The sequence below is a fragment of the Podarcis liolepis genome (assembly GCF_965112155.1).
Source record: "Podarcis liolepis genome assembly, chromosome: 2".
NCBI lineage: Eukaryota > Metazoa > Chordata > Lepidosauria > Squamata > Lacertidae > Podarcis > Podarcis liolepis.
In genome coordinates, this window is record NC_139555.1 from 109,938,547 (window position 1) to 109,949,863 (window position 11,317).

At 44.4% G+C, this 11,317-nt stretch overlaps 1 protein-coding gene across 1 annotated transcript; it reads right to left on the reverse strand.

The window, feature by feature from the left end:
• Positions 1-1,412: 1,412 nt before the first annotated feature.
• Positions 1,413-6,433, reverse strand: MUC21 (mucin 21, cell surface associated; the record flags this gene model as incomplete). The annotated part of the gene is made up of 5 exons (XM_083486879.1): positions 5,392-6,433; positions 3,586-3,699; positions 3,155-3,247; positions 2,540-2,628; positions 1,413-1,610 (listed from the first exon to the last, which is right to left on the reverse strand). Exons 1-5 carry the CDS (start codon positions 6,230-6,232, stop codon positions 1,413-1,415), a joined length of 1,335 nt encoding a protein of 444 aa, XP_083343005.1. The 5' UTR covers positions 6,233-6,433.
• Between the last annotated feature and the right edge of the window lie 4,884 nt (positions 6,434-11,317).

The window sequence follows — 11,317 nt, forward strand, 5'->3', positions numbered from 1 at the left end:
AAGACTTTACAATAAATGGAAACACAGAAAAACTACAACTCGCAGAGAAATCGTTAGCTAATACTTGTTTAGTGCAGTTCCCAGTTCTGCCAAAATGAACAACGCCTCTAGTCTATGCCTCATGAACTGCCCAAATTGAGAAAATGTTAAAATACAATATTTTAGAATGATTTTTGTCAGAAAGATATGTCCTTAAGAGTGCATTTTTACCATAGAGGCAAGCCCCACTAGGTTCAATGGAGGCTGATTTCTGGCAATGGTGCAATGGACTTCAAACTAAGTCCTAGTAAGATGGTATTGTTCAGTACTTCAAAGGTTTGGATCATATAATCCAGCGAATGGAGTCTAGACTATTAGTACATAAACTGAACCCAATAGACCAGGGGTCAGCAACCTTTTTCAGTCATGGGCTGGTCCACCGTCCCTCAGACCTTGTGGTGGGCCGGACTATATTTTGGGGAAAAAAGAACAAATTCCTATGCCCCAGAAATAACCCAGAGGTGCATTTTAAATAATAGGACACATTCTACTCATGTAAAAACATCAGGCAGACCCCACAAATAACCCAGAGATGCATTTTAAATAAAAGGACACAGTCTACTCAGGTAAAAACACGCTGATTCCTGGACCGTCCGCAGGCCGGATTGAGAAGGCGATTGGGCCGGATTCGGCCCCCGGGCCTTAGGTTGCCTACCCCTGCTCTAGACACATGAGAACTAGTTTATTATAGTACCACAATATGTGAGGTCTGCGCTGGTGGGTCCCCAGCACGAATCTCACCTCAGCCACAGTTCCTGCAGCCTCAGTCCCTGCTCCCCCCATCTGCAAAATGGGGCTAATAATACTGACCTACCTGCAGCAGGACTACTACCAGGATAAAACATGCAAAGCACTTAAAATGCACTATGCAAATGCTATGTGGTACTGATGTCTGAGAAACCAAATATCCCAAACCTTAAGCATGCAACAATTTCCCATGGGGATTTACTCCTTATTCGGGAAGCCGTGTGGACACTGCTTCCCATGAAATAACCCTCTAAAGCTCTTTAATTTATGCACAATACACAGTGATATACAGACCTGAATGTGTGATACAAACATTGCAGAATCGGTTATTATATCCCCTACATTAACAAAAATACCTTAAGTCTTTCTCCGTTGGAAGCCAGCCCTTTTAGCACTTACATCTTTCTCACTGCTGCCACCTAGAGGTAGTTGCCACTGCTTGTTAGCAGCTGGAACCAATTGCCGTTCGGAGCAGTACCGATTTTCTCAATAAATAACAATAATAATAAATATGTGTGTTGGGGCTATTGCTAACCATAAGAGCTTCTCAATAAATTATCACCTGATACTGAAGGTTTAACCAAGTCAGCACAGAAAGTGTGCCGGGAAGACATCAGAGACCCTTGCTATAAGAAGCCATAATTGTTGGAACCGACAATTGTTGGCTGGAATTGTTGGCTGATATCTTCACAATCCAGGGACGCCTGAACCCTCTGTTGGCTGTTCCTCCTCCTCCAGCTGAAATCTTGGATGCTCCGGCGCATAAAGTGGGTTTGGTATATGTTGTAAGACCCAGACACAGGATTCTGCAGGCAGTAGATGACCTGCAAGAGATTGCAACACAAGGAAGGGAGAGTGAGCCAGAGGACAAACAGGAATCGGTCAACACTGGTGATAGCCCAGTATACCTGAAGGAGCATCTCCACCCCCATTATCCAGCCCGAACACTGAGGTCCAGCTCCGAGGGCCTTCTGGCGGTTCCCTCACTGCGAGAAGTGAGGTTACAGGGAAGCAGGCAGAGGGCCTTTTTGGTAGTGGCACCCGCCCTGTGGAACGCCCTCCCAGCAAATGACAAGGAAATGAACAACTATCTGACCTTTAGGAGACATCTGAAAGCAGCCCTGTTTAGGGAATTTTTTTTAAAAAAAAATGTTTGCTGTTTTATTGTATTTTTAATATTTTGTTGGCAGCCGCCCAAAGTGGCTGGGGAAACCCAACCAGATGGGCAATGTGTGTATATATGTATGTATGTATGTATGTATGTATGTACAGTGGTACCTTGCATTACAGACGCTTCAGCTTCCAGACGCTTCAGCTTACAGACGCTTCAGCTTACAGACTCCGCTAACCCAGAAATAGTACCTCGGGTTAAGAACTTTGCTTCAGGATGAGAACAGAAATTGTGTGGCGGCAGCGGGAGGTCCCATTAGCTAAAGTGGTACCTCAGGTTAAGAACAGTTTCAGGTTAAGAACGGACCTCCAGAATGAATTAAGTTCTTAACCTGAGGTACCACTGTATTATCTATGTATAAATTGAAATGAAATGAAATGAAATGAATATAGCTGTTACCCAAGACAACTTTCACCAGATGTCTTTTTGTCTGGGAACTTTGGCTTTTTCTAGCTGGAGCTGCACCATATGGGTGAAAAAGAAACTTTGACTCTCTAACACCCTCCCATTTCCTCTGACGTATCCCGGTCCCTCATGCCCACCACAGCATCTTCTGTAGATGGCAACTTCCCCCACCCTTACCATGCATCCGATGCACATCAGGAGCACGACACAAAGCACAACGGCTGGGCCGAGGAGGAGAGGAAGAGCCCATTGTGGGAATTTATTTCCTGCTGGGTTGAAGAAAAGAGAAAGCATAAATAAAAAGTGTCTTTGAAGTAGCTGGAGATAAGGAATGTGCCTAGATATGACTGGGATACGCCCAGCAGTAGGCAAGGCCCGATGGCTGATTTCTGTTTGAATCCAGGGCTGTGCCTATGGAGAAAGCAAGACCTGCTTGGAGTGTGATGCTGGCAACCCCTCCATCATAGGCTCAGGTTGTATATAAGTGTAAATAAACCATATATCCTAAAGACACCACAGTCTCCGCTGTGCCTCGTTTCCAAAAGAAAACACTAACCCTGGGTAAGCACCTGGAACCCCTGGAATCTCACACCGCTCAGAGATTTGTGGCAGCATGTGACAATATTGTTGTCGTTTAGTTGTGTCCGACTCTTCATGACCCCATGAAGAGTGGACCAGAGCACGCCAGGCACTCCTGTCTTCCACTGCCTCCCGCAGTTTGGACAAACTCATGCTGGTAGCTTTGAGAACACTGTCACTGTTTGACAATATACTTGAATGAAATAAACTTACCAGCAGTAGTGATAGCTGACTGAGACGTTGCTGATGATGATTTTGTGGTAGACACACCATTGGCACCAGATGTTCCAGTGGGGGCAGTTCCAGCTGTTGAACAAATGTATTGCCATGTTAATTTCTGCTGTGCGTTCTGTTGTGCTCATTGAATGTGTTCCCCAGCTCTTCAACACGGTATCATCCTTGTTGTGCCTGCCAAGAAATGCTATTTCTGGCATGGTTGTGGTAGTAACACAACAGGAGGTCTTGTTTCTGGCCACAAAAGCAGTAGTAGCTTGGATGGTGAACAGGTGAAAACTTACTTGCTTACATATATGAAGCTTGAAATGGACTTGTTTGATCCATTTTATTTTGGGATATTTTTTAGGTACTCTTGTCTGAGGTATAGGATCATAAGAAAGAAATATTTAAGAAACAACAATTCTTACCTGTTGTTAGTGTAAGAGTGCTTGGCGTGGCTTCAGCAGATGGTGTTGTGGATTCCGACAGGGGAGTTGCTGATTTCAGCTCTGTTGTAGGAACACTGCCAAAGGTGGTTTGAACTTGAGAAATAAAAATAGTCATAGGAGTAGAAGTAATAGTAATAGTAATAGTAATAGTAGGGTAATCTGAATTAGTCATATACAGTGTAAAGTGATCTGCTTTGATTTTTCCTCATCCATTTCACCACTGTGTCCAGGCAGTGGCCCAGGGACTGCAAGTGTCTCCTGATTCAGATGTCTGGAGAAACAGACCTGTCATCAGCGTACTGATGGCACCTTGCCCCAAAACTCCTAATGGCCACTCTCAATGGCTTCATGTAGATATCAGATAGCACTGGAGATAAGGTCACCCCATAACACGGCTGCCAGAGGACAGAAAGAAACCCCAACGCTACAACTCTCTGGACTTGGTCCTGATGGTAGGCTTGGAACCACTGTAATACAGTGCCCCCTAATTCCCATTCCATGGAACTGGTCCAGGAGTATACCATGGTCGATGGTATCAAAAGCCAACAAGAGACCAAGAAGCAGGAACAAGGTTGCACCCCCTCCGTCCTGTTCTCTGCAAAGGTTATCCATCAGGTCAACCAAAGCCGACTCAGTTCCATAGCTAGCCCTGAATCCGTACTGGAATGCATCTAGATCTGTGTCATCCAAGGATGCCTGCAACTACCCCACCGTGGCTTTCTCCATCACCTTGGCAATGGACCAATAGCTAAAGGGCTCAGAGTTGGTTTCTTTAGGAGCAGTCACACCACTGCCTCTTTCAATGCAGCAGGGACCACCTCTTCACTCAGCGAAGCATTAACTACACTCTGGATCCAACCAGTCAGCCTCGCTCTGCTAAATTTGGTAAGCCAGGAGGGACAGGGGTCAAGGGAGCACATGGTCAGATGCATTGCTACCACCACATAAGGCAAAACTAATATTACAAAACGTCATTGATTGCAGTACTGGTTACTTCAACTAGAGCTGCAACAAATGGAGAGTCAACATCTCTCTGAAGTTGAGCAATTTTATCCTCAAAGTAGCCAGTTGGTCACAGCGGGTCTTCAAGGGCTCCAGAGGTCCCTTCCTCACATTGGGAGTCAGTAGCCGCCGGACTGTCCACCAGCCAGCTTCTAGCGGACGCCATGCGAGCTGCAAAATGTGCCTTTTTCACAGCCCACACTGCCACATGGTAGACACTATTGTGTGTTCTTACCAGTGTTAGGTCAGCTTACGGCGTGACTTGTCCCACCTGCTCTCCAGTCTTCATCCAGCTTGTTTCATAGTCCGAAGCCCCTCAGATTACCAAAGAGCTGCTCAGGCTCCTAAACGCTGGAGGGATCATGTCAACTGTCCATTTCTACTCACCATATAAGAAGATAAGGGCTTTGACAAGATCCCCAGCTTTCAGCTTTGGAAAATCCCCCAGAGCTTTCTGGAACACATCAGGTTCCATCAGTCTCCAAGGACAGGCAATCTGAACAGGCCACCACCTTTCACAGGTGGAGATGCCACCTTTAGTCCAAACTTAACCAGATAATGGTCCAACCATTAGTCCAAACTTAACCAGATAATGGTCCAACCATGACAAGGGAGTTTATTGCACTCCCCTTATATTCACTGCATCCCTCCTACCAGCTGGAGCTAGCCCAACATCAGCCTCTGTTTTTGTGAGTCAAAACATCTTTCAGACACTAACCCTTGAAGGATAGGTCATGAGCAAGCGAAGCAAAGTTATGTTGAATAAACAAAACAAACTCTAACCTGTTGTCAGCATTGAGGTACTTGTGCCTTGAGGAGAGGTTGCATCAGGTGTTGTGGTGGAGTCAGATGAGGGAGTTGCTGATCCCAATTCTGTTGTAGCAGAACGGCTAAGTACAGTTGATGATATAACGGTAGTGGTAGAGGCTTCTGGAGAGGTTCTTTCAGTCACTGTTGAGTCTAACCCTGTTGTAAAAGTACTACTCGTACTAGCTGCAGAGGTTTCAGGGTTGCTTGCTTCAGGTGTAGTGGTGGGCTCAGATTCGGGAGTTGTTGACTTTGTTGTAGCAATACTACCAACTACAGTTGTTGTTATGACGGTACTTGGGGATGTTTTAGAAGTGGTTGTTTCAGGTATTGTGGATTCAGATGGGGGAGTTGTGGACTCCAAAATTGTTGAAGCACCACTGCTAGCATCAGTTCTTCCTATTACTGTAACAGGGGCAGTTTCAAGCATTGTAGTAGATTCCAGTTTGGGAGTTGTGGACTCCATCTTCATTGTAGCTGTAGTACTATCTAAAATGGTCTGTGCGACTGTAGTTGGAGAGGTTTCAGGAATGGTAATTTCTGGCGTTGCAGTGGATTCAGATCTGAGACTTGTGGAGTCCATCATTGCTGTAGTAGTACTGCTTGCATCAGTTCTTGATAGGACTGTACCTGGAGAGGTTTCAGGGGTGGTAGTTTCTGGTGTTGTAGTAGATTCCAATTTGGGACTTATGGAGTCCACCTTTGTTGTAGTGATACTAATATCTAAAGTGGTAGGTATAACTGTAGTTGGGGAGGTTTTAGAGCTGGTAGCTACTGGAATTACAGTGGATTCAGATTTGGGACTTGTAGAGTTCATCGTTGCTGTAGTAGAACTACGTGCCTCAGTTGTTGATATGACTGTAGTTGGGGAGGTTCTAAAAGTGGTAGTTTCAGGGATTGTAGTGGATTCAAATTTTAGAGTTGATGAAGCCAAATTGGTTGCAGCACTACTGTTAACTTCAGTTGTCAGAATGACTGTAGTTGGGGTGGTTTCAGCAGTGGTGGCTTCTGGAATTGTAGTGGAGGCAGATTTGGGAGCTGTGTATTCCTCCTTTGTTGTAGGGGTACTTGTATCTAAAGTAGTTGGTGTAATTGTACTTGGGAAGGTTTTGGGCTTGCTGGTTTCTGGCATTGCAGTTGATTCAGGTGTGTGAGTTGTGGAGTCCACCTTTGCTGCAGGGCTACTACTATCTAAAGTTGTTGTAGTAATTGTAGTTGGAGAGGTTTCGAGCTTGGTAATTTCTGGCATTGTAGTTGATTGAGTTGTAGGAGTTGTGGAGTCCATGGTTGTTGTAGGGCTACTTGTATCTAAAGTTGTCGGTGTAAGTGTAGTTGGAGAGGTATCAGGCTTGGTAGTTTCTGGCATTGTAGTTGATTCAGTTGTGGGAGATGTGGATTCCATCTTTGTTGTAGGGCTACTTGTATCTAAAGTTGTCGGTGTAAGTGTAGTTGGAGAGGTTTCGAGCGTGGTAGTTTCTGGCATTGTAGTTGATTCAGTTGTGGGAGATGTGGATTCCATCTTTGTTGTAGGGCTACTTGTATCTAAAGTTGTCGGTGTAAGTGTAGTTGGAGAGGTTTCGAGCGTGGTAGTTTCTGGCATTGTAGTTGATTCAGTTGTGGGAGTTGTGGAGTTCATCGTTGTTGGGGCACTACTAGTATCTAAAGTCGTTGGTGTAAGTGTAGTTGGAGAGGTTTCGGGCTTGGTAGTTTCCGGCACTGTAGTTGATTCAGTTGTGGGAGATGTGGATTCCATCTTTGTTGTAGGGCTACTTGTATCTAAAGTTGTTGGTGTAAGTGTAGTTGGAGAGGTTTCGAGCGTGGTAGTTTCTGGCATTGTAGTTGATTCAATTGTGGGAGTTGTGGAGTCCATCGTTGTTGTAGGGCTACTAGTATCTAAAGTTGTTGTAGTAACTGTAGTTGAAGAGGTTTCGGGCGTGGTAGTTTCCGGCACTGTAGTTGAATCAGTTGTTGGAGTTGTGGAGTCCATCGTTGTTGTAGCGCTACTTGTATCTAAAGTTGTTGGTGTAAGTGTAGTTGGAATGGTCTCGAGCGTGGTAGTTTCTGGCATTGTAGTTGATTCAGTTGTGGAGTCCATCGTTGTTGTAAGGCTACTTGTATCTAAAGTTGTTGTAGTAACTGTAGTTGGAGAGGTTTCGGGCTTGGTAGTTTCCGGCACTGTCATTGATTCAGTTGTTCGATTTTTGGAGTCCATCGTTGTTGTAGCGCTACTAGTATCTAAAGTCATTGGTGTCAGTGTAGTTGGAGAGGTTTCAGGCTTGGTAGTTTCTGGCATTGTAGTTGATTCAGTTGTGGGAGATGTGGATTCCATCTTTGTTGTAGGGCTACTTGTATCTAAAGTTGTTGGTGTAAGTGTAGTTGGAGAGGTTTCGAGCGTGGTAGTTTCTGGCATTGTAGTTGATTCAGTTGTGGGAGATGTGGATTCCATCTTTGTTTTAGGGCTACTTGTATCTAAAGTTGTTGGTATAAGTGTAGTTGGAGAGGTTTCGAGCGTGGTAGTTTCTGGCATCATTGTTGATTCAGTTGGGCGAATTGTGGATTCTAAAGTTGTTGGTGTAAGTGTAGTTGGAGAGGTTTCGAGCGCGGTAGTTTCTGGCATTGTAGTTGATTCAGTTGTGGGAGTTGTGGAGTCCATTGTTGTTGTTGGCCTACTAGTATCTAAAGTTGTTGTCGTAACTGTAGTTGGAGAGGTTTCGGGCTTGGTAGTTTCTGGCATTGTAGTTGATTCAGTTGTGGGAGTTGTGGAGTCCATTGTTGTTGTGGCACTACTAGTATCTAAAGTCGTTGGTGTCAATGTAGTTGGAGAGGTTTCAGGCTTGGTAGTTTCTGGCATTGTAGTTGATTCAGTTGTGGGAGATGTGGATTCCATCTTTGTTGTAGGGCTACTTGTATCTAAAGTTGTTGGTGTAAGTGTAGTTGGAGAGGTATCAGGCTTGGTAGTTTCTGGCATCATTGTTGATTCAGTTGTGGGAATTGTGGATTCCATCTTTGTTGTAGGGCTACTTGTATCTAAAGTTGTTGGTGTAAGTGTAGTTGGAGAGGTTTCGAGCGTGGTAATTTCTGGCATTGTAGTTGATTCAGTTGTTGGAGTTGTGGAGTCCATCGTTGTTGTAGCACTAGTAGTATCTAAAGTTGTCAGTGTAAGAATAGTTGGAGAGGTATCAGGCTTGGTAATTTCTGGCATCATTGTTGATTCAGTTGGGGGAATTGTGGATTCCATCTTTGTTGTAGGGATACTTGTATCTAAAGTTGTTGGTGTAAGTGTAGTTGGAGAGGTTTCGAGCACGGTAGTTTCTGGCATTGTAGTTGATTCAGTTGTGGGAGTTGTGGAGTCCATCGTTGTTGTGGCACTACTAGTATCTAAAGTCGTTGGTGTCAGTGTAGTTGGAGAGGTTTCGGGCTTGGTAGTTTCTGGCATTGTAGTTGATTCAGTTGTGGGAGATGTGGATTCCATCTTTGTTGTAGGGCTACTTGTATCTAAAGTTGTTGGTGTAAGTGTAGTTGGAGAGGTTTCGAGCGTGGTAGTTTCTGGCATTGTAGTTGATTCAGTTGTGGGAGATGTGGAGTCCATCGTTGTTGTAGGGCTACTAGTATCTAAAGTTGTTGTAGTAACTGTAGTTGGAGAGGTTTCGGGCGTGGTAGTTTCCGGCACTGTAGTTGATTCAGTTGTGGGAGTTATGGAGTCCATCGTTGTTGTAGGGCTACTAGTATCTAAAGTTGTTGTAGTAACTGTAGTTGAAGAGGTTTCGGGCGTGGTAGTTTCCGGCACTGTAGTAGAATCAGTTGTTGGAGTTGTGGAGTCCATCGTTGTTGTAGCGCTACTTGTATCTAAAGTTGTTGGTGTAAGTGTAGTTGGAATGGTCTCGAGCGTGGTAGTTTCTGGCATTGTAGTTGATTCAGTTGTGGGAGTTGTGGAGTCCATCGTTGTTGTAGGGCTACTTGTATCTAAAGTTGTTGGTGTCAGTGTAGTTGGAGAGGTTTTGAGCATGGTAGTTTCTGGCATTGTAGTTGATTCAGTTGTGGGAGATGTGGAGTCCATCTTTGTTGTAGGGCTACTTGTATCTAAAGTTGTTGGTTTAAGTGTAGTTGGAGAGGTTTCGAGCGTGGTAGTTTCTGGCATTGTAGTTGATTCAATTGTGGGAGTTGTGGAGTCCATCGTTGTTGTAGGGCTACTTGTATCTAAAGTTGTTGGTGTAAGTGTAGTTGGAAAGGTATCAGGCTTGGTAGTTTCTGGCATCATTGTTGATTCAGTTGTGGGAATTGTGGATTCCATCTTTGTTGTAGGGCTACTTGTATCTAAAGTTGTTGGTGTAAGTGTAGTTGGAGAGGTTTCGAGCGTCGTACTTTCTGGCATTGTAGTTGATTCAGTTGTTGGAGTTGTGGAGTCCATCTTTGTTGTAGCGCTACTAGTATCTAAAGTTGTTGGTGTAAGTGTAGTTGGAGAGGTTTCGAGCGTGGTAGTTTCTGGCATTGTAGTTGATTCAGTTGTGGGAGATGTGGAGTCCATCTTTGTTGTAGGGCTACTTGTATCTAAAGTTGTTGGTGTAAGTGTAGTTGGAGAGGTTTCGGGCTTGGTAGTTTCCGGCACTGTAGTTGATTCAGTTGTTGGATTTGTGGAGTCCATCGTTGTTGTAGCGCTACTAGTATCTAAAGTCGTTGGTGTCAGTGTAGTTGGAGAGGTTTCAGGCTTGGTAGTTTCTGGCATTGTAGTTGATTCAGTTGTTGGATTTGTGGAGTCCATCGTTGTTGTAGCGCTACTAGTATCTAAAGTCGTTGGTGTCAGTGTAGTTGGAGAGGTTTTGAGCGTGGTAGTTTCTGGCATTGTAGTTGATTCAGTTGTTGGAGTTGTGGAGTCCATCGTTGTTGTAGCGCTACTAGTATCTAAAGTCGTCGATGTCAGTATAGTTGGAAAGGTATCAGGCTTGGTAGTTTCTGGCATCATTGTTGATTCAGTTGTGGGAATTGTGGATTCCATCTTTGTTGTAGGGCTACTTGTATCTAAAGTTGTTGGTTTAAGTGTAGTTGGAGAGGTTTCGAGCGTGGTAGTTTCTGGCATTGTAGTTGATTCAATTGTGGGAGTTGTGGAGTCCATCGTTGTTGTAGGGCTACTTGTATCTAAAGTTGTTGGTGTAAGTGTAGTTGGAGAGGTTTCGAGCGTGGTAGTTTCTGGCATTGTAGTTGATTCAGTTGTGGGAATTGTGGAGTCCATCTTTGTTGTAGGGCTACTTGTATCTAAAGTTGTTGGTGTAAGTGTAGTTGGAGAGGTTTCGAGCGTGGTAGTTTCTGGCATTGTAGTTGATTCAGTTGTGGGAATTGTGGAGTCCATCTTTGTTGTAGGGCTACTTGTATCTAAAGTTGTTGGTGTAAGTGTAGTTGGAGAGGTTTCGAGCGTGGTAGTTTCTGGCATTGTAGTTGATTCAGTTGTGGGAGATGTGGAGTCCATCGTTGTTGTAGGGCTACTAGTATCTAAAGTTGTTGTAGTAACTGTAGTTGGAGTGGTTTCGGGCGTGGTAGTTTCCGGCACTGTAGTTGATTCAGTTGTGGGAGTTATGGAGTCCATCGTTGTTGTAGGGCTACTAGTATCTAAAGTTGTTGGTGTAAGTGTAGTTGGAATGGTCTCGAGCGTGGTAGTTTCTGGCATTGTAGTTGATTCAGTTGTGGGAATTGTGGATTCCATCTTTGTTGTAGGGCTACTTGTATCTAAAGTTGTTGGTGTAAGTGTAGTTGGAGAGGTTTCAGGCTTGGTAGTTTCTGGCATTGTAGTTGATTCAGTTGTTGGAGTTGTGGAGTCCATCGTTGTTGTAGCGCTACTAGTATCTAAAGTCGTCGATGTCAGTATAGTTGGAGAGGTATCAGGCTTGGTAGTTTCTGGCATCATTGTTGA